Here is an 18785-nt window from a genome sequence, read left to right as displayed (position 1 = left end):
AAAAACCAGGGAAAGTTTTCCGCGGGTTTGGCACGGACGCGGCGGGGGGAGAGAGAAACTCGGGCCAGCCCATGAATAAAAAGAGGAAACCATCTGGAAGTTAAAGTGTTTATTGATGTGTTTAAACTTTGTACATTCCCCACAGACCACACTAAGGAGTTTGCAGGTAAATCTGTGCATAGTGGGAAGAGACACGGAAGGGAGAAGAAAAAATAAAGTCACAGGAAAAATAGAAAAAATACACCACAGGTTACCAGAACCTCCAGATTTAAAAAAGCCGTGAGCATTGACACCAACTATACAAGCATTACAAAGACATGACGGTGAGTGGAACAACACCCCTTCTGTTCTTCTCGGGGCCTACGCATCCAATTTCCCTCAGAGCAGGCAGCATTCCCTGTCCCACCTTGTCCCTCCCCGGTTCAAGCGAACCCCACGTTCAGCAGCTCCCCAGGTTCTGATTATTGCAGTGATTTGTCATTTCTGGGCAGATGCCCACGGCCCAACACCACCGAAGGGGACGCGGGGGCTCAAACCCCGGCGCCTCAACTACTTACCCTGTTGGTGAGGCAGGAGAGCCGAGGAAAATTAGAGAGTAGTAGCAAGAGGGAGGCTGTTAATGCCAGGTGAGTACTGAAGGAAATTGGTTGAGAACGGAGGATTTAAATTCAATACCAGGAACTTCCAACGCTAGGGCAGAACTGAATGTGGCAGGGGAATGTGCAGACCCCAGTATGCACAAACCATGTTCTAACATTCCACTAGAGTAACTATGAACAAAGATGCTAGAAGCCTTTTAACTCCTTGCCTCCGGGGAGTCTTGATTCCTAGCGCCCGAGCTGCTGAGCAGCGCAGGGTGCACACCACTGGCGGACGAGGATGGGGGGTTCTCTTTTTTTTTGTTTGTTTTCTCTTTTTCTTTTTTTTTCTCGTTATAAGGATTTTTGTTAGTTACCATTTCCCAATCGCTTCCTTCCTTTTGCTGACAGGGTTTCTATCCCTAAATTAATCTCTTTGCAACTCCCAGCAAAATTCACTTTCAGAAAAAAAAAGAAAAAAAGATGGAAAAAAAGAATACCGCTTTATATATAAAAGCCAAAATGACCCAAGAGCCACAACTGTCTCCTTTTTACAAGGCGGGCTGGTACAAATGACCCTCAATATACAGGTGGTCTATCAGAAATAAAAATCAACATTTCCCATGTTATATATATATTGAGCTCGTATCAGACAACAGTACAACGGAACTGGTGTTTCTCAGATTATTTAAAAAAAAAGAAAACTACATCTCAGTCAAATATCTGCAATAGATCCATTTTTCCCATTTAAGGAGATTTATATATCATATTGTTATATTATCATTTCTTCACCCATTTAAAAGAATGGAAATTGCAACTCTACAGTAGTAATTATAGTCTTAATGATCCAGGAGTTCTGAATGTAAGATGAAGTCCTCTCGAAGCAACTGTTGGTCAGTAGTTGATCCAAAACGCTGGACCCCTTTGGCCCTCTGCCCTGCGCCTTTCCCAGTCAGGGCTGGTGTATCTTCATCTCGTTTATATCTGCATCTGCTCCAGGTATTTGTAAGTGGGGTTCTCATAGCCGTGGTTCTGCATCTTGCTCAGATGCCGCTCTTCTGGGGTAAGCATCGGGTCAACCTGTGGGGAGACCAGACGGTTACTGCTCAAAGGAGGGACCTGAGGCCTTATTTACAGTAACAAGAGCCGACAGACAAACGATGGATCAGTAAGGTGACACAGGAAAAAACTGTAAGCCACAACAAATACTTCTTTTAACAGAGTTCCTCGTTCGGGTGCTAACGCCTCCTGCCTGCCCTTGCCTCTTCGGGGATGTTCTCCACAAACCTCTAAGAAGGTCGCCAATGTGACAAGTTTGAGTTTTCTCATTAAAGAGCTCGTTATAATTTCACGCATCGGTTGGGCAAAGGGGAAAAGCAGGTTTCTCCAGACTCCATTAGGTTGCCATTAGAAAAAAGTGCATGTTGGGAGCAGATGGAAGGAGGAGGAACCGCTTCTCAGTGTTCAGCCGATCGCGTCCTCTTAATAGTCGTTACATTAGCTGGGAGGACAAATTGCTAGAGATTGACTGACTTACTCTCTGGCTAAAGATACCGCCTGAAAAGCTCATTTACTGCTAAATCCCATCCTGAGCCAGACAGGGAGGCCTAATCGAATTCCTTGTGATAAGCCAGTGAGACTGTGACGTGCCAGGTCCCAGCAGGGCACGCTGAGGACCGATACCTGCGTGCTAATAAACAAGCAGTGAGGACACCAGCACCTACAGGGTTAAGCCCCATCCAGCCAGAGGCAGAGTGGCTGATGGCTTGGCAGCCACCGCCATCTTCCCCCCTACACACCACATGTGATCCAGCGCTATTTTCATCCTCGGTTATGGAGCAGTTGTTTCTCACCTCCACAATTCCATGGCTGATGGTCCCATACTGCCTCTTCCTCAGCATCACCAAGCTGATGACTATAACAGTAGCTATGGCAACGGCAATCACCAGCAGACCAATGAGGGCGCTGCTGCTGAAACTGAAGTCATCCCGAAGGGAGTTGTCGTTATCCTGGAGGGAAGAAAACAACAGAGCAGGTGGAAGAAGAGCGCTGCAGGAGATGCGCACCTAGGAGTAAGGTCTTCAGCCACCTGTGGTATCACAACATGACTGATCGCACTGGACAGCGTGAATATTTCACCTCTTAGTGTTTCACCAAAAGGATGACAAACACAAAAGTGTTTCCCCACTTAGGCATTCCAGACAGGCACTAACCCTCACTGCTTTCCTAACCCCATTTTGCAACGTAGGAGGCGGTATCTAACGGGTGTTTACAGCTTTGTGCGGAACAGCCACGCTGCGTTACACTCTGCCTGACCTCCCAGAGCGGTGTCCGGGCACCAAACCCCCAGGTCAGTAACCCGCAGGAACCAAAAGCCAGCTTGAGGAATTCACCGATCCCGGGGCTTGGCAGCCACCTACGTACCGGCTCGTCCACCAGCCCGCCGACGCGCTCCGCATTGAAAATCATTTCCTTCACGTCCAGGGTTTCATCGATTACCTGAGAACAGGCACAAAAGCATTTTATGAAAGGAGCCGTACGAAACAAGTGGGAGAAGGAATACGAAGGCAGACAAGAGACCTTTAGCAAAGGCTCAGAACCACCCACCACCTTTCCCTCCGCTCTCAACAGCGTGAGGTGCTCTCCAGCGTTTAAAGTCACTGCTGTAGCCATCTGGATGTCCAGACTACCTCAGACCAAAGACCCAAATGAAAAACTGGGCCCTGGCCTTGGACACAGCATTTCTGTCACATCAGATCTAAGCTGGGGCTTTAAACCAATTCTGAAAGGAAACTCTCCAGAGTCAATGTTTTCTGGGTTTTTGGGTTTTTTTGTTTTGGTTTGGTTTTTTTTGTACTCGGGGAACTGCAGCACAGCGGCTGCCACTGTAACCCAGGGAGTTCTTTACACTGTGGAGAGAGCAGGTGGCTCAGAAGGTGGTGAGGCCTTTCTCGCCCTGAAAAGATGACAGATGGAAGACACCAGCCACCGCGCTGAAATAAAGGCATCTCAAAGGATCTCTGCCTGGGATGCAGTTGCTAAGTCAGACAGTCCTCCAGCTCCGCTGCCAAAGATCTAGATCGCTCTCCTTCCCTCACCCTCCCACCCTTCTGATGCTCATCAGCGTTAAGAGCCTACAACAGTCAGAAAACTGACTCCCCCGCGCCATATGGATAATGAACACGCTGACATTCGGTACGCAGGAAGGAGACATGGAAATAAGCCACCACTATTAATTAGCGTCCACGACAGGCTTTGCTTAACAAAATAAAGGTGGAGGGGGCTCACCACATTTTCATCCACTTTCTTCTTGCTGTTAATGACTTTTTCTTCAGCGCCGATCAGCCCGTCCAACTCAGTCATGCCAGAACCTGCGCCAAAAGAGCAAGGCGGGGGCCGTCAGTCAGCCCTCGGTGCTGTTTGGGAAGGGTTACCTACTCTCTGCAGAGCTGCCATGGCTGATTACTAACCCATCTTCATGCTGCTGTGGCAGAAGGGGAGCTCACAAGCTATGCTACAGTGACAAGTGATTGGGGGGGTTCTGTTAATGAGGGGAAATGAGGTGGCGATGAGAGGAGCGGACAGGACTCCCCGAAACCGGGCTGCAGTGTAAATCCAGACACACCACAGTGTTAAGTGCTGCTGTTAGACGGTCCCAAGGCAACGCGTTAACACACACTGTGAGCGTGCAGTTCCTGTCTGAAAATGTCACCCCGGGTCACCACCGCCTCAGCGCAACCCCTGTGATGGACATACAACCTCTTCTCTGCTGAGAGCTGGTGCACAGGGAGCCCTTGCAACTGCACGCTCAGCATCACCCTTTCTTTTGAAATCCGGCACATCAGCGAGCGCCTCGGGAATGAGACTTTCAAGGTCACCCAGCACGGCTCTGTAATGAGCTGCTGTCCCCTATCTGGCACGAGCCCAGAAACAATAAATCCTGGGGCAAGGGAGGAGCGAATAGCTGCACTAGCCTTTGCACCAGAACATCACTCAGCCATCTCTAGGCTGGAACTAGCGGAGGCTCAAGAGAAGAATATCAATTAACAGAAGGTGGCTGCTCCACATAAACTGTTTTGATCTGAGGTGTTTATAAATAGATCAGATCGATAATAGACAATGCGAGACACTCAGACCTAATGTAACACAGCAAATCAGGAGAACACCCGCTGTCCACTACCAACGGGATAGTGTCCTTCGCAACACCTACGCCTCCCCAGTGCAAAATCAGGACAGCGAGGAACCAAACCTACGACGGGGTCTCTCCAATGAAGGGCAGGAGGTGGGAGAAATATCCCTACGGCACTTGCCACTTGGCCAGGGATGGGGTACGCCCTTCCGCAAGCTGCTGAGCTTGCAGGTTGCCTAAGACATGATGTCAACTGCTGCTGGAATTGGCAGCATGTTCCTTGATGAGATGCAAGGAAAGGCTAGTTGGCTCCAAGGCAAGTTTTCACAGTGACAAGCTTTTACTGCCTGAAAATGCCAAGGAAATGAACGTTTCACTCCAACTCCTCCCAAAAGAAGCATCTTGGGTTTATTGCATCCCTCTTTCCCGGGTGGTTCTTTGGAGATGGTAATCAGATTCCAAGCACGGCCCAGGCTGCCCATCTGCCTTCTCACAGCTGTCGAAGTGGGTCACGTTACTGTGACAGTCAATGACTGGGATTTTCTGGAGAGACCAGCCACAAATAATTCTTGGAGAACCCCGGTGTCAGCCTATGGCTGCTTTACTCAATTCTCTGGAGCCAACGCAGCGCAGTCTCCGGGGCTGGGAGCTCGGCTGCTGCTCTGAGTTCTGCTCTTTGTCACTCAGTGCTGTACCAAATAACAGACCCAGTTTGGCCAGGGCACTTCACGGTGGGGGGCAGAAAAAAAAACAACCACCCCACACACACAAAAAGAGCCCCCAAACTCCCTAGCAGCCCTCAAGAAATGAAAAGGGAAGGGAGAGAAGGGTCTCCTTTGAGGCTCTGCACAATATATTTGGAACCAAAGGCAGATGGAAACGCTGGGTTTACTCGCCCCACGCACACACCACCGCTCTGCAAGAGCGCCTTAAACTTCACCTTCCATTTAGTTCAGTGCTGGTCCCAGAGGAGGCAGGAGAGCCCCTAGACTAGTGACCATGAGCACCGCAGGGTTCATTTTGGGACATGTCGAACACGAGCACACATGGGGAGACGCAAAGTCCTGCATGGTCACGGGCAGACTCTGTCAGGCCCACGTTTCTCGAGGGCGAGGAAGTTACTCTGCGCTCCGAGACACCTTGTGAGCCCATCAGGGAGGAACACACACAACCCACTGATGCTCAGACTAGCTCGTTTCCTTAGTACTAAGCCTAAACAAGCAAAATCAGAAGTGACTGATCTAAATGAGAGCAGGGAAATGAAAATCAAGGTGAGCATGAAACTAAAATGAAGCTATCAAACACACTGAGAAGGCAGGAGAGTGATCGAAAGCACTGTGAGGGAGCAGCTTAGAACCAACCTTTTTTCATTGGATGGTACAAATCCGGCTGAGGATCTAGCAGGAGGGAAAACAAAAACAAAAATAGCAGAGAAAGGAGATTAAGAGAGAAAGGAAAAAAGGCTTGCGCATGATTTCTGACTCACACCCTGGGAAAAGCTTTTAGTCTACAGCTTTCTTTAAGCTCAGGACTCTGCTCAAGCGATTTTAAAATAAATACACACGCACACACACCAGCTGTCAACACCCGATGATACAAAAAAATACAGATATCTATTTTTTAAAAAAATAAAGACAATTCCCGCAGCCCTTCAGCAGGCCCTGGCACAAAGACTTAATGTGACATGAAAGCCTTTTGGTAGCAGACTGAAAATTCATTCCAGAGTCCAGCCACGCAGTAAAAATTTAATGCTCCCTGCAAAATGGAAAGAGATAAAACAATTTTGCAAAGGATGGGAAAATCGAGACAGCAGGTGAGTGCAAATCACCAGCAGCACTGCCTCCTTCCAAAGGACAAACCGCGGGGTTCTGCCGGGGCAACTGCTGTACTCCTAAATCACCCCAAGGGATGGAGCCTTCTGTTCCACGGTTTGTAAAGCCACTGAACCCCACCTTCAGTTCCACATACCTTCGTTTTCAGGCAAGGCTGGGAAGGTTTTCACCTGGAACGGACGGAAAGGTTTGCCCTCCAGGGGAATTTCTTCGCTCTCCTCGGAGCTCACCCTGACATCCACCTGGGACTCGGAAATGGAGGATGTGAACTGATCCATGTCTGCACGCTGCTCCTGAAGCAGCTCATCTGAAAGGAAAAGGAAGAAATATTACCCACACTGCATGAAGCCTGGCAGGAGCAGAAAGGGGCAGATGGTTCAAACGTAGCTGAGGCAGGGCTGCAGGGCAACACTGCTCAGGGCTGCCAGGTTATTTTATCTCGCACGCTCTCAAGTCTCATCTGGAATTCTCAGTCGTTCTGGCACACGGAGACACTCACCGATCTCATCCTGGATTTCTTCAGCCACATATGGCACCTTGTAGAGCAGAGACAAGCTTTGATTCATCCGCTCCTCAATCACATGGAGATGTGTCATCACCTGCAAATGTACAAGAGAGTGTTGGGAGCAGGCAAAGACCGGTACCGGTATGTCAGTTGTTTAATAAAATACTGCTACTGGGGGAACTGCCATGACAGACCATAGAACAGTCAGAGGCCAGACCATAGACACAGTGCAGTTCTCCGCCCGATGCTCTCCAAGACACCATGCCTCACTGAAACTGTGTTTGTATATGGCTCTCCCAGTATTCTGAGGAAGGTTGGGGGTGACAGAGAGGATGCAGCTGGCTCTTGCGGTACCCAGCTCTCCAGTGGAAACGCTGAAGCTGCCATTTCCCCTATGCCAGACGCGGCCATAATTCATTTCCTACAGCAGCCATAAGCAAGTGCTTCATTAAATGGATTATCAGCCTGACTACTGGGACAGATACGCACAAAGGGAGCAGACAATATTATTTATCAGCTCTGGTTTCAGAACGAAGGCAGCTTTCAGAACCACGGTGGCATTACATTTGTCTTACACCCACTCATGGCAACAGCCTTCTCCCTTCATTTGAGTAATAAATTCAAACCCCACACAACCCCGAATCACTCTTCCCCAGCATATTAAATCCACCGCTGAAGTCGAGCCTGACCTGAAGAGGGTGCTGCATAATCAGGGATCACGCAGACCACGAACAACATTTACATGGACGGCCAAACCTTGAAGAAACCTAAGGGGTGAATGGACCTGTTTTACAGTCTGACGTGTGCCTGACCTTTAAGAGCAAGGATGAAAGCAATTTAATTTTACATGTGGCAGCTTGTCAATCAAGGGGATCGACTGAGGAGCTTAAAGTGCATCTGAAAAGTAAAGCGAATGGAAATTGAACTGTACCACCCACATCACTCGCATGTCAATTTGTTGACACTGCAGCCTTCGGAATGAATTAAGGACTGTTTAGGTTTCAGCTTAAGAATACAGTTCACACACTCCCCCTTGGGCTTTGGCAGCATCAGAACAAAGGGTCGGGTTGGACTCTGCCTGATACACTCAGCTGTCTCTGAAAATGCCATCACGTACTGCACACCGCGAGCCAAACGCCAGCTCCTAAATACCACAGTCGCTGCAGCTCTTTGAGGCTGGGCAGGAATCCTCTCAGCGCTGGCAGATAACCCCAGAGATGAGAGCTGAAGGAAACACTGCTGCAACCCTTGAACAACAAGAAACCCACAGGACCAGGCACCTCCAAGCATGAGGTCTGCTTCCAGAAAGACACTGTAGTGCTACTCTACACCTCACCAGAGGTGACAGGAACAACTCCAATCCCTGTCTGACTCTCACCCCACAGCATTTCCACCTTGGTTATACAGCCAAGGAATGAAGTGGGTTTTTTCTCCCCAGTGAACTGGGACCGGGAAAACCAATTGCACTCCTAAAGCAGTGGCTGGACAGTCTGTTCTCTCTGCTTCTCTCTGAACTTGAGCAAGGACAGACCCTTATGAACAGGACTTTGAAAGGAGCTCATCACGTGGCTTCTAGAGCCTCCGACAGCCTGGGCTGGGTTACAATGCCTCCCTTGACAGAAACGTTCCTGTACCTGAGATTTCATCTGGGCAGCCTTTTCTGGGTCCACTGCCAGGACGTGCTGGTAATGGCGGATGGTGTGCAGGCGGTCCTTGTTCTCAGCACGGACATAGCGCTTCAGAGCTTGCAGGATGCGGTGGGGCTGCGGGGTTTGAGGAGAGGAAGAGTTCAGATCTGTCTGATTCAAACAAAACCCACTGAAGCTGAAATACAGCACTTTTAATGTGATCCTGCTCTGTAACTGGACAGATCAATCACCTGCGCTAACCTCTGAGGTCTGTGTGATTCAGAACACCAGGCCGTACAAACACTAAACAAAACAGAGTTTTAAACGAGGCAGAGATTAAAGTTAGTCAATTAGGAGACCCGCTGCTACATCTGCAGCAAACTGCCACAATGGAGAAAGCTTTACTGGGGATCTATTCCCAGTTTCTGCCCCAGCAGGTCACACACAGTCTTCTCACCAAGGCATTCCCACGTTCTGCCCTCCCCACCGCTACCCTCTTGTCAAAACTGGTTGTGAAGCAGCTCACCCGTGGCGGGTCAGCCTGCAGGGCAGCCAGGTAGTTCTCCAGAGCGATCCGACGGCGATCGTTCAGCATGGCTTCCACACGGGCCAGGGGAGTTTCCACGAGCTGCTGCTTCTCACTTGCTGCCTCCTTCTTCCACACATTCACCACCACACGGGCCAGGTGAGTTTCCCCGAGCTGCTGCTTCTCACTTGCTGCCTCTTTCTCCAGAGATTTCACCATCGCTTGGAAGTGCTGGAACAGAGAAAGGAGCCTATGTGAAATGCACTGTATGCGTCAGGGTCACCTGCTGCCTCTCACTGAAGTCCCTGGAACAAATGGAGCCTGTCACACTGCATGTCCTGGGCGACTGCAGATAAAAAAAACAGAGAGGGAAAGCTGTGTTCCAGGATAAAACCCAGAGCTGGAGTCAGTCACTTAGCTGTGTATTGGTTTGAGGGAACTTCATGTAGTTGTCGCTGCCAGAAGAGCCTGCCCCTAACAATCCCACAACAAGAATATCCCCGATTAACTCACAGTCTAACTGAACTCTCCTCAAAAGGCAGAAGATTGGCACTTTGGCAGCAAACCAGCTCTACCTGCTGTCTAAGCGGTTTTCACTAAGTCTGCCAGAACAGGAAATGTGTGTCCAGAGAGACGGGGCTGATCTGAACTGGGCTGTGAGGCCGCTGCTCACGGTGAAATGGGCCAAAGGTCTGAAGTTACAACTTGGCTCTGCTGTTGCTACGCTTGAAGAGCAAGATTGCTTCCTACGATGGGGTTTAGGGCAGGACCTGGCACGGTATCAGATCATCTCTGGCTTTAGGAACAAGGCATGCAACTGAACCCCATCTCCTCTAAAAGGCAGCTGTTGACAGTACAGGAAAGCGGTTCTTCCATCTCAGTCGTCTTTTGGCTTCGAATATTAGCATCTCTCCTTTATTTTGTTGACAAGACAGCGGCCAAGTAACTTCCCTCATTAGGTCCATCAACTCCTACCTGAATGAGGGTCTGCCTTTCTGCCTTGGGGAGATTTACAGCCTGGTGTTCTGCTTCCTCCCACTCCTTTTTCACCTGGACAAGAAAAGGACAGAACACTTCGATGAGACACAAATTCACATCTGATCTTTGCCAGCTAATTTGCCCTCTCCAGCAGACCCTTGTACAGCCCAAGTAGGGTTTGAAGGCACAACAGAGCTGCCGTAGGGCCTAAACCTGGCACTTAAGCCCTCTGAGCAGCAAGGCAAGTGTCCCCAGGAATTCCCCTCTCCCAACATTCTGAAGAAATGAAAATCTGACTGCCACAGCGTGAGACACACACGGAAGGCTGGTGACTGCAAAGGAAGCCAGTTCACCACCGGTTTGTCTGGAAAAACAGGGGTGACAACTCTGCACCAAAAGACCAAAGCCAGACGCTCACCCGGTCCATGCGGTTGTGGTGTCTGACCTCCAGCTGCTCCTTCGCCTTCTGGAAGCGGGCATGTTCGTTGTCATCAGCGGGGGTTTCGAAGTAGACATCCACATCGTCGGTTGGCACTGCAAAGACAGGGTGAGGCTAAGCCGAGCTTCGGAAACCCGTGATCCCGGATGGCGAAGGGCAGGCAGGGAGAGGAATCTCCCCGCCTGCGTAACGCACGATCTGGCAGATTCAGTTTACTGAACCGCCACCTACCAGGAGTCCATTTTGGTGTTTGTAAGCTGCCAATTTTCTGCACAACATCAGCTAGTTACATCATCCCCAAACCACGGTAATGCACCGCGGCACCCAGCACCTGCTCGGCCTTCTCACGAGTTCTGAGATGAGCGTTATTCAGCTCCAGCAACAGAATGATTTGGATTGCAGAAAAAAGAACCTTGTTTTCTCTTCCCTTTCACATTGGCTTTGGATAGTTTAAATGACATTTTGTGCATGAGCTGTGCGCTGACAAGCTGGCTCCAGACATCATTAATATGATTAGGGAGCTTGACAATAAATCTGCACAAAATGCTGCCCAATATTTTACACTTCAAATCTACCTTCCCTACCAGAAGCACCATGCAGGACTAACAGGCAATGATATTAGACAAGACAGCAACAGAAGGAGGCTCAGTGTGACAAATTGACTTGTCCAATAAACTGGATGGTTTAGATCTTTAAGACATTCAAATCAGACAAGCGGAGGAATAAAATTTCGGAACAGATGATTTCAAGCACCTGCAAAATCCTCCACAGGGGCTCTGTACTCCATACCCTGCAGTTCAGGAAATGCTGATCCGAGTTTCTCTGCTGCTCTTTTAGAAGCTACCTATCCCAGAGCCCTTTCTGAAAGGATCTGCAGCAAACACGATGCGCTCCGTTGCTGCCCTTTAGCAGAGGGAGGGCAGAAAGGGCAAATTCAGGCAACCTTTCAACCATCTGAGTAATTTGGGTAGAAAAAAAAAAGCCTCCAGTGCATCGCTGTAAGACAGCATGCTTCAGAAAAACATTCGCCTCGCAGTTCAGCATGCACTGAACCCACAAACCTTTGTGCTAACTAGGGAAGGAGTGAAGAAGGGGAAGAACTGGTATGTGCAAGGAACAACATCGGATCAGTACTGCATTCTGGGCCTGCTCATGGCATTTCTGACCCAGGTCTGGACAGGGAGAACTCTCCTTCCCACCCCAAATCCCTCTATACCAGGACAAACTTTTGTACAAAAAGCTCCTGACATCCGCATCTTTTATTTTGCCCCTTCAGTTAGATCAGACCAATCTAAAGCACTTGCATGAAGCCCATTTTGTAAACAGGATTATGGCGCTATAGTCAGACTGCCAAGCCCCAGATAACACAAAAAGCCTTTCAAAGGGCTTTAATGGCAGCTGAAGTGGAAGTGCTGGAGTTTAACAATAAGATTAATAAGGAGGTTAAAATGTTTTTGGTAGTTTTATCATCTAACATAAAAGCTGGTTGAAATCGGTGCCAAAAACCTCAAGCTCTCAAAAACGCATGGATTGAGTCACGATTCGTATTTCAAACCCAGCTGGAAGCAGCAATCTGAATTCTATACCACAACTCTGATTCTTTCCCCAAAATACAATAGCAAGAAAACACCTACTACCAGGAGAAGCGAGGAGCGCACCTACTTTTCAGGATCAGACATACACATGGTAAAACGACTGGGGAGAGCGAGCGCTTCTTTCCACGTGCTTGGAAGAAGCAGCCAGTTTTGCAAAGAGGTAGGTTATGTGTTTTCACAAGAAGTTAGAGGCAGCACCTGCTCCCTGCTATGGATCTGGAAGAGGAGAACTAAGCCCTTAGCAAGAGCTACAAGCCAACGGTGAGCGCAGACAGCATGTGTCAAGAGCCACTTTCCCCAGGAAAGTTCACCCTAAAGCCCTCGAGAAGCGGAGACACGAGGAGACTGCTGCAAAAGGACAGACAGAACTGCTGCAGACACCAGAACCAAAAGGATGAGCTACAGACGGGTCCTCTCTCGAGCTAGGCAAGGAGGAGGAGACACCAAACGCCAGACAGACAGAGGCCAGCTGCAAAAGGGCCAGTGGGAGGCAGGACTTACTCATCTTTTTACACACAGCCATACAATACTCCTCTGACTCAAAATTGTTCCTGTTGCCTCCGCAGCCGCCGTATATAAAGCGAATGCATTTTCTCTTGTTAGGATCGAAGTACCAACGAGGCATCACAGCCCGGCAGGGCCCTGTCATGGCCTCCTGGGAGCAGACAGCTGTGTGGAGACGGGTTAGAACGTGAGCGAGGGAGGAGCACAGGCCTCAACGAGCGACGGACACGACGCAGCAGTGGCTCTGGCACACCCCTTCATCCAGGGCATCAGCGCTGGCCTCCGTGTTGCCAGGGCACCGGTCAAAGGGCTTTTCTCAGTTTTTTTTGGGGGGAGGGGGGTGGATTTTTAATGCTGCAAAAACATTCACTGCTCGCCTGTGCAGTGGTCTCAACACGGAGCTCTCATCTGCAAGAGCGATTTCTCCTCAGCTACAGCCTGAAACAGGAAGGATCTATTTTGCTGATGCCACAGCGTTATGCCTTGGGTGTCCCAGTGGTAGAGCGCCCACTGTATAAAACTAACATGATGGAAAGAAAACCCGTTAGGGCTGCTGAAAGCACACAGAGATGTCCTGTTCCTGCTCTCTGCCTGGACAGACACCTCAGATCTTAAAGGTGAGGTATAAGAGCAAGTGAAAAGGCAGGCAAAGCAAAAGGAACGTGACTGCCACAGTAACCTCAGCTGCTCGGTTTCAGGTTGGGAAACATCTATACACTGAGTACTGAGACTCCAAGTAGCCAGAGCATGTGGTCGGCTTCGCGATAGGCGGGGCAATGTAAGCAGCTGGGTTATTTTGAGGCAAGAGAACAGACACAGTCTGTAAGTTAGCAACCGTTCACCATACTGTGAGGAAAAAACACTGTGTATCCCCAAAACAGACACGCCAATCACTTCACTCCAATTCTGTTTTGACACCTGCAGATGTGTAACAGTCCTGCACGCATATGAGCCAAGCCTTGTTTCAGCAAGTAAAATTATCTGCAGCATGCTGGCATTTTACCAAAAAGATGCAAGAACTGCTGGCAATGATTCAGTGAGCTGTAGCTAATTGAATTTCATTCCCTCTCCCCTCCTCCCTCCTCTGCAGCCACTTCTGCAAGTACAGGACCCCACATAACGCTGAGGCACCACGCAATCAGCAGATGCCCTCTGCAATGGCTCCTAACGCTTAACCAGAGCTACCGCCAGCACAGCGTATCTTACACCCGCACTAACTATACATTACTCATGCACTAAAAGGGGGCCAAGTGTGTTGGCTGACTTCCTTTCACAAAGAGGAGAGGTTAGGCAAAGGCTATTTAAGTATCCTCCTCATCAGGTGGCCAGATGGCACCTTCACACCACCTCTTTTAGCTTCCTTTATGTAAACTGGTGTAAAACACCAAATTCACAGTAATCACCCCAAACTAGGCTTTTAAATTCTCAGTGTACCCCAAACACCTCTCAGGTTTTTCAGACTGAGCCTCTGCAGATAGGATTTTCTGACTGCACACTGCACCTCCGCGGAGGTGCTCGTTCAGCGCTCCTAACGCTGGGCTTCCTGCCAGCAGAACTGCTGTTTATCTGGAAACATATGGCAAATGCTCCGGAGAGTTAATTTCAACACTTGAAACATAAGCATCATCAGCCTTCCTCTGTTTGCTAACTTATCTGGCAAATAAAACTTCCAAGTGGCATTTCCTGACTTGATCAAATCCCCATCGCCAACCGATGGCCAACAGCAACGCTCCCGAGGAGAGAGCGGCCCGCGAGCCAGGACGCGTCTTACATTTCATATCGCTGCCGCCTTCCTTTTCGGGAACAGCCTTGTCGACGCTAGGCTCTGTGGGGGTCTCTTCATTGTAATCGTCGACTTTGTAGCTATTGTAATAGTAATCACGGTCTTCCACCACATCCTCCTCCTCCTCGTCATCATCATCACCTTCGTCTTCTTCATCCTCATCTTCCTCCACAGCTGTTCCTGTGAAGTCCTCTACACCTGCCTCTGTAGGGAACTCGCTGAAGGGATACAGCTCAGTTAGGGAGTAAAGTTAAGGCTAATTACTTTGCAGCCAACCTTTGATGTACCAGACTAATGATTCTCTTTTTATTTGTTCTAGAAACACAAGAGATGGCAAAAATAAATGTACCAGCTATTGACCAGCCCGTCAACAGCAGCAAGGGGTCTTCCCTCATCACAGACACACCTTCTCTGTGACACTGTTTTCCTTGTGCCATTTCATCAGCTTCCTTTCAGTAAGGGAAGTCTGTCACTTCCTGGGGAGGTACCTATTGTACCAACCAGTCTGTTTGACTGTCATGGGATGACGGGAGGGGGGCCGTTGAGCTCCTCCAGCACTAAGAGCACTGCAAAGTCACACGTCCTTCTGCAAGGCTTTTTCAGGCTCGGGACACTCACTGGGAAACTCAAAAGCACAGAAATCCTGCTCCTGATCCTCCCAAGGGAGCTGCCCTGTGAAATACAGCCACGCCAGCAAGAACTCTACCTTTTATAAAGGTCGTAGTCTTCATCCTCATCTTCATCCTCTTCCTCTTTGGACAGAGCCTCGTCCACAACCTTTGTCTGAGGACAGCATACATATTCTGTTCCGTGGAACTGGTCGACTCCGCAGGGCAGCAGCATGCCGTAACTGTGCAGGATCATCCCTTCTGTCAGACAGGCCTGAAAGAGCAGCCCGCGGAGGGCACTTTAGCCTCGTGCTCTTGCCTTGCATAAAGCTCATTTTACCCATCACAGAACCCAAGAACGCCACCAATGGCCTATCTTTTACAGCACAAAGGAAACAGCAACATATGACCTAGGTCTGGACCTCAAAGAAAAATGGACTTTAAACATGTAGCTTAAGCAAAATCCCCAGATTCACTGCAGGGTTTCCTGGTGCTAACGTATCAAACACTCCCAGCCCCCAACAACCACTGGTGTGTCAGCCTGGCCAAGATCAGGAAAAATTACTAGGTGTTTTGTGCCAGCTCCGGGAGAGCTGTTGTTTGCTTTTCTGGGCTGGCCGTTGCATTAAACTTTATCTATTAAACTTTGCATTGGAGTAAGGGAATAATCACTCAAATGGACTTTGTGTCAAGATTATTTTAACATGCCTTAGATGAAAATCAATCAGATAATTCAAGAAAACACCAAATGCAAACTGCAATTAGACATTATGTCTATACACTTCTCTTAAGCTAAGGAAATACACGGCTTTGAGGTGCCCCAGACAAGAATGAAGTAAGAAAGGCTTTATTATGTACATCAAAACCCTTTTGTGCTTTGCACTGTTACAGCATGGATGTAAAACGAGCTAAATATTACTGCAAAAGTTCTCCAGCTATGTTGAAAGTGAGTGATTTTTAGATTTGTCAGACATAAACAAGTTTATCCTCAATTAAAAGGTGATTTCTGTAGCGCAGCTTTATTTAGACAGGTTTTGGCTCCTGAGATTTAAGGAATAGGAAGCGTAACTGGTGGATCCTTAACCATACCTTTACTAGCACCATCACAACTAACCCCTGTGTTGCTGTTCCCACAATTGCTGTTTCTACAAAGTGGAAAACATGTACATTTCGCTTGTTTTATTACCCCCAGTTCAAATGGGCGTGCAGAGATTTTGCAACATTTTTGCTAGTCAGATAAAAAACCCCACTAGATTTATTCTGAGAAGATAATCCATCTCTTATGTAAAACCTCCACTAATCAGTCGCAACGGAACTCAGATTGCCCCCAAGCAAATCCCCAGCAGCAGCAGCAGGTACATTAATGCAAAATGGCCAGGAGAAATAGGAAACATCCTGCGACTGCTGAGGCTCTCTGCCACAGAAAGAAGGAGAAGCTACCAGTTAAATCCATATCCTCCAGACCCCACTTCAATTCTGAGCTCCACCCCAGAGTATGTCAGGACAGCGTTTCATGAGTGAAGAGCAACTCAGCCAGCTACAGGGGCTTTTTAAGTCACTTGAGTACTTTTCAATGTTTTTTCATGGCTCTCTGCCTCAGCCCGTAGGCTGCACCCTGGGAGTAACAGACCCCAGAGATAACCGCTGCTGTGCTCCACGCATCCAAGGGGACAGACGCAGAATGACCATTCCTGCCACAGCAGCTCCATTACCTCTTTCGCGACGGTGTGCCAGTGCTGATGGCTCTCGCACACATCCATCCGCTCCTTGTGGAAGAACCGGCACTTCTCCGGAACCAGCAGGACATCGCTGACGAACTCACCCACTGAAAAACAAGTGTCCACAGGTCAGCCGTGTCCTCCTTCACCAGAAAACAAGGCAACGTCACACCTACCGGCACTTCTCCGGAACCAGCAGGACATCGCTGACGAACTCACCCACTGAAAAACAAGTGTCCACAGGTCAGCCGTGTCCTCCTTCACCAGAAAACAAGGCAATGTCACAGCTCCCCCAAAGCACAATCCGTTGCGAGTGCCTTGAAGGTTTGGTATATCTCAGCGGCTGCTTCTGCGAGTTCACAGAACCACAGAGCCTCAGCGTTTCCAAGGTAAAAAACAGGATCGCTGAAGCGTTCTGCAAACCCTGCGGCGAAGTTTACAGTACACGTTAATAAATACTTGTTCATGGAACAGACAGGATTGACTGGAGAGATTTCACACTAACCTTTGAACAGATTGCATCTGCATACGGAAGTTTTCAAACCACTTAATCCCCTATTTCTAAACGAGCTGCATCACACTGAAGCTAGTTCAGGCTGTCCGGTGCCATAACAGCCTGGAAATTTTTATGTGCCATGAGTGTTATCTGTGTTTTCAGTATCTGAGCAAGTCTTCTTTGGATTTGTTTGGTTTTTTTTCCAGCTGGTTTAATTTCGGATCAGCTGCAGCACATTCCCTGACTCGGACAGTCCTAACCAAAACATAAAGCGCTGGAAAAATAAAACCTTTACAGCCCAAAAGCCGGAGTACAACCAGAGTCAGCACTCCGCCGTGCAGATCAAGCACATTCCCTGACTCGGACAGTCCTAACCAAAACATAAAGCGCTGGAAAAATAAAACCTTTACAGCCCAAAAGCCGGAGTACAACCAGAGTCAGCACTCCGCCGTGCAGATCACCACCGTCTCACCAGCAGGATGAGGTACTGGCACAATCTTAACTGGTACCAGACTTTTGCTTTGGAAGAAGGCGGGAGGGAGAGAGCGAGCCAGTCTGCTCGATTGACTCTGTATTAGCTGGACTTCAAAGCTATTTAGCCTGAATTTCCACAGCTCAGTTTGGTACCAACACGCGTGAAAGAGTATCAGGACTTGATGATGGATGAGTGTTACTGCCTGTTCTTAGCCCAAAAGTCCTGATAAACACTGCCACTGGAATCCAAAACGTGACCATTTCTCCAAGAGTTTGCTTGGTCTTTTGCAGATTTAAATGCCACATCCAGTAATTTTAAAATAAGGAAATATCTGAGAAGACGAGGCAAAGATCTTCAGTCCAAGCATTTCAAAGCAACATGCCTTGCACACATGACCAGCAGCTTCAGGAATCATTTGTTAAAATTGGAGAAAAGGTTTTTAAGTCAAAAGGCTCTTCTCATGGAGTCTCCGGGGAGCAGAAGGATTTGTCCAACCACTCTTCAACACTACGTTTTCAAAAAGTCACCAATTTTTCTGCAGTCTCTCAGCACTGACAGCAAAGGCTCACAGATGCTTCTCCAGAGACATGGAACGTTCTTTCAGTTCACCTAGAAATGGAAACCCCTTACGGGCTACACCTTCCCCATTCAACAGCCGCTGCTATCAAAACAGCAAAATCCTCTCCCTTTTCAGAGCAGAGCAGGCCTAAGAGGTGTTTCCCTGCCACCTACCAGCCCAGCCAGAGCTGTCAGCAGTTTGTCTTTTCACACCTCACCAGGCTCAGCTCTGCTCCCATCACCCTACTGTTACTTTGATTCTACAGCTCCCTGAGGGTGCTAATGGGTTCTCTTCTTCTCTCCTCTTCACCTTTGAAATACAAAAGGAGCTCTGACAGGTGGGGGGAGGCAGGAGAAGGTCAAACACAGTATGATAGCAAGATCCTACCTCCAGACAGCCTGTATGTGTGTTAATGTAGCAAGGAAGACACAA

The 18785-nt window shown here is 48.7% G+C and overlaps 1 protein-coding gene across 5 annotated transcripts in view; it reads right to left on the bottom strand.

The window, feature by feature from the left end:
• Window positions 1-94: 94 nt before the first annotated feature.
• APLP2 (amyloid beta (A4) precursor-like protein 2) overlaps window positions 95-18785 on the bottom strand; it is a 21629-nt gene continuing 2938 nt past the window's right edge. The window contains exons 3-19 of one of the 5 annotated variants that reach the window (XM_010132289.1): window positions 16818-16930; window positions 15204-15379; window positions 14486-14715; window positions 12712-12879; window positions 11385-11389; window positions 10595-10729; window positions 10174-10248; window positions 9394-9429; window positions 9199-9321; window positions 8679-8807; window positions 7039-7138; window positions 6676-6846; window positions 6069-6104; window positions 3867-3949; window positions 3003-3077; window positions 2432-2587; window positions 95-1658 (exon numbers count right to left, since the gene is read on the bottom strand). In XM_010132289.1, coding sequence (XP_010130591.1) covers window positions 1557-1658; window positions 2432-2587; window positions 3003-3077; window positions 3867-3949; window positions 6069-6104; window positions 6676-6846; window positions 7039-7138; window positions 8679-8807; window positions 9199-9321; window positions 9394-9429; window positions 10174-10248; window positions 10595-10729; window positions 11385-11389; window positions 12712-12879; window positions 14486-14715; window positions 15204-15379; window positions 16818-16930 — 1913 coding nt within the window. In that variant the 3' untranslated portion in view covers window positions 95-1556. Of the gene's footprint in view, window positions 1659-2431; window positions 2588-3002; window positions 3078-3866; window positions 3950-6068; window positions 6105-6675; window positions 6847-7038; window positions 7139-8678; window positions 8808-9198; window positions 9322-9393; window positions 9430-10173; window positions 10249-10594; window positions 10730-11384; window positions 11390-12711; window positions 12880-14470; window positions 14716-15203; window positions 15380-16817; window positions 16931-18785 lie in introns of all 5 variants that reach the window. The other 4 variants (XM_010132290.1, XM_010132288.1, XM_010132291.1 and 1 more) reach the window with 4 other exon arrangements.

Source organism: Buceros rhinoceros, unplaced genomic scaffold, assembly GCF_000710305.1.
Source record: "Buceros rhinoceros silvestris isolate BGI_N320 unplaced genomic scaffold, ASM71030v1 scaffold393, whole genome shotgun sequence".
Lineage (NCBI taxonomy): Eukaryota > Metazoa > Chordata > Aves > Bucerotiformes > Bucerotidae > Buceros > Buceros rhinoceros.
The sequence above is the reverse complement of the archived record's forward strand: the minus strand, read 5'-3'. Positions and strand labels throughout refer to the sequence as shown.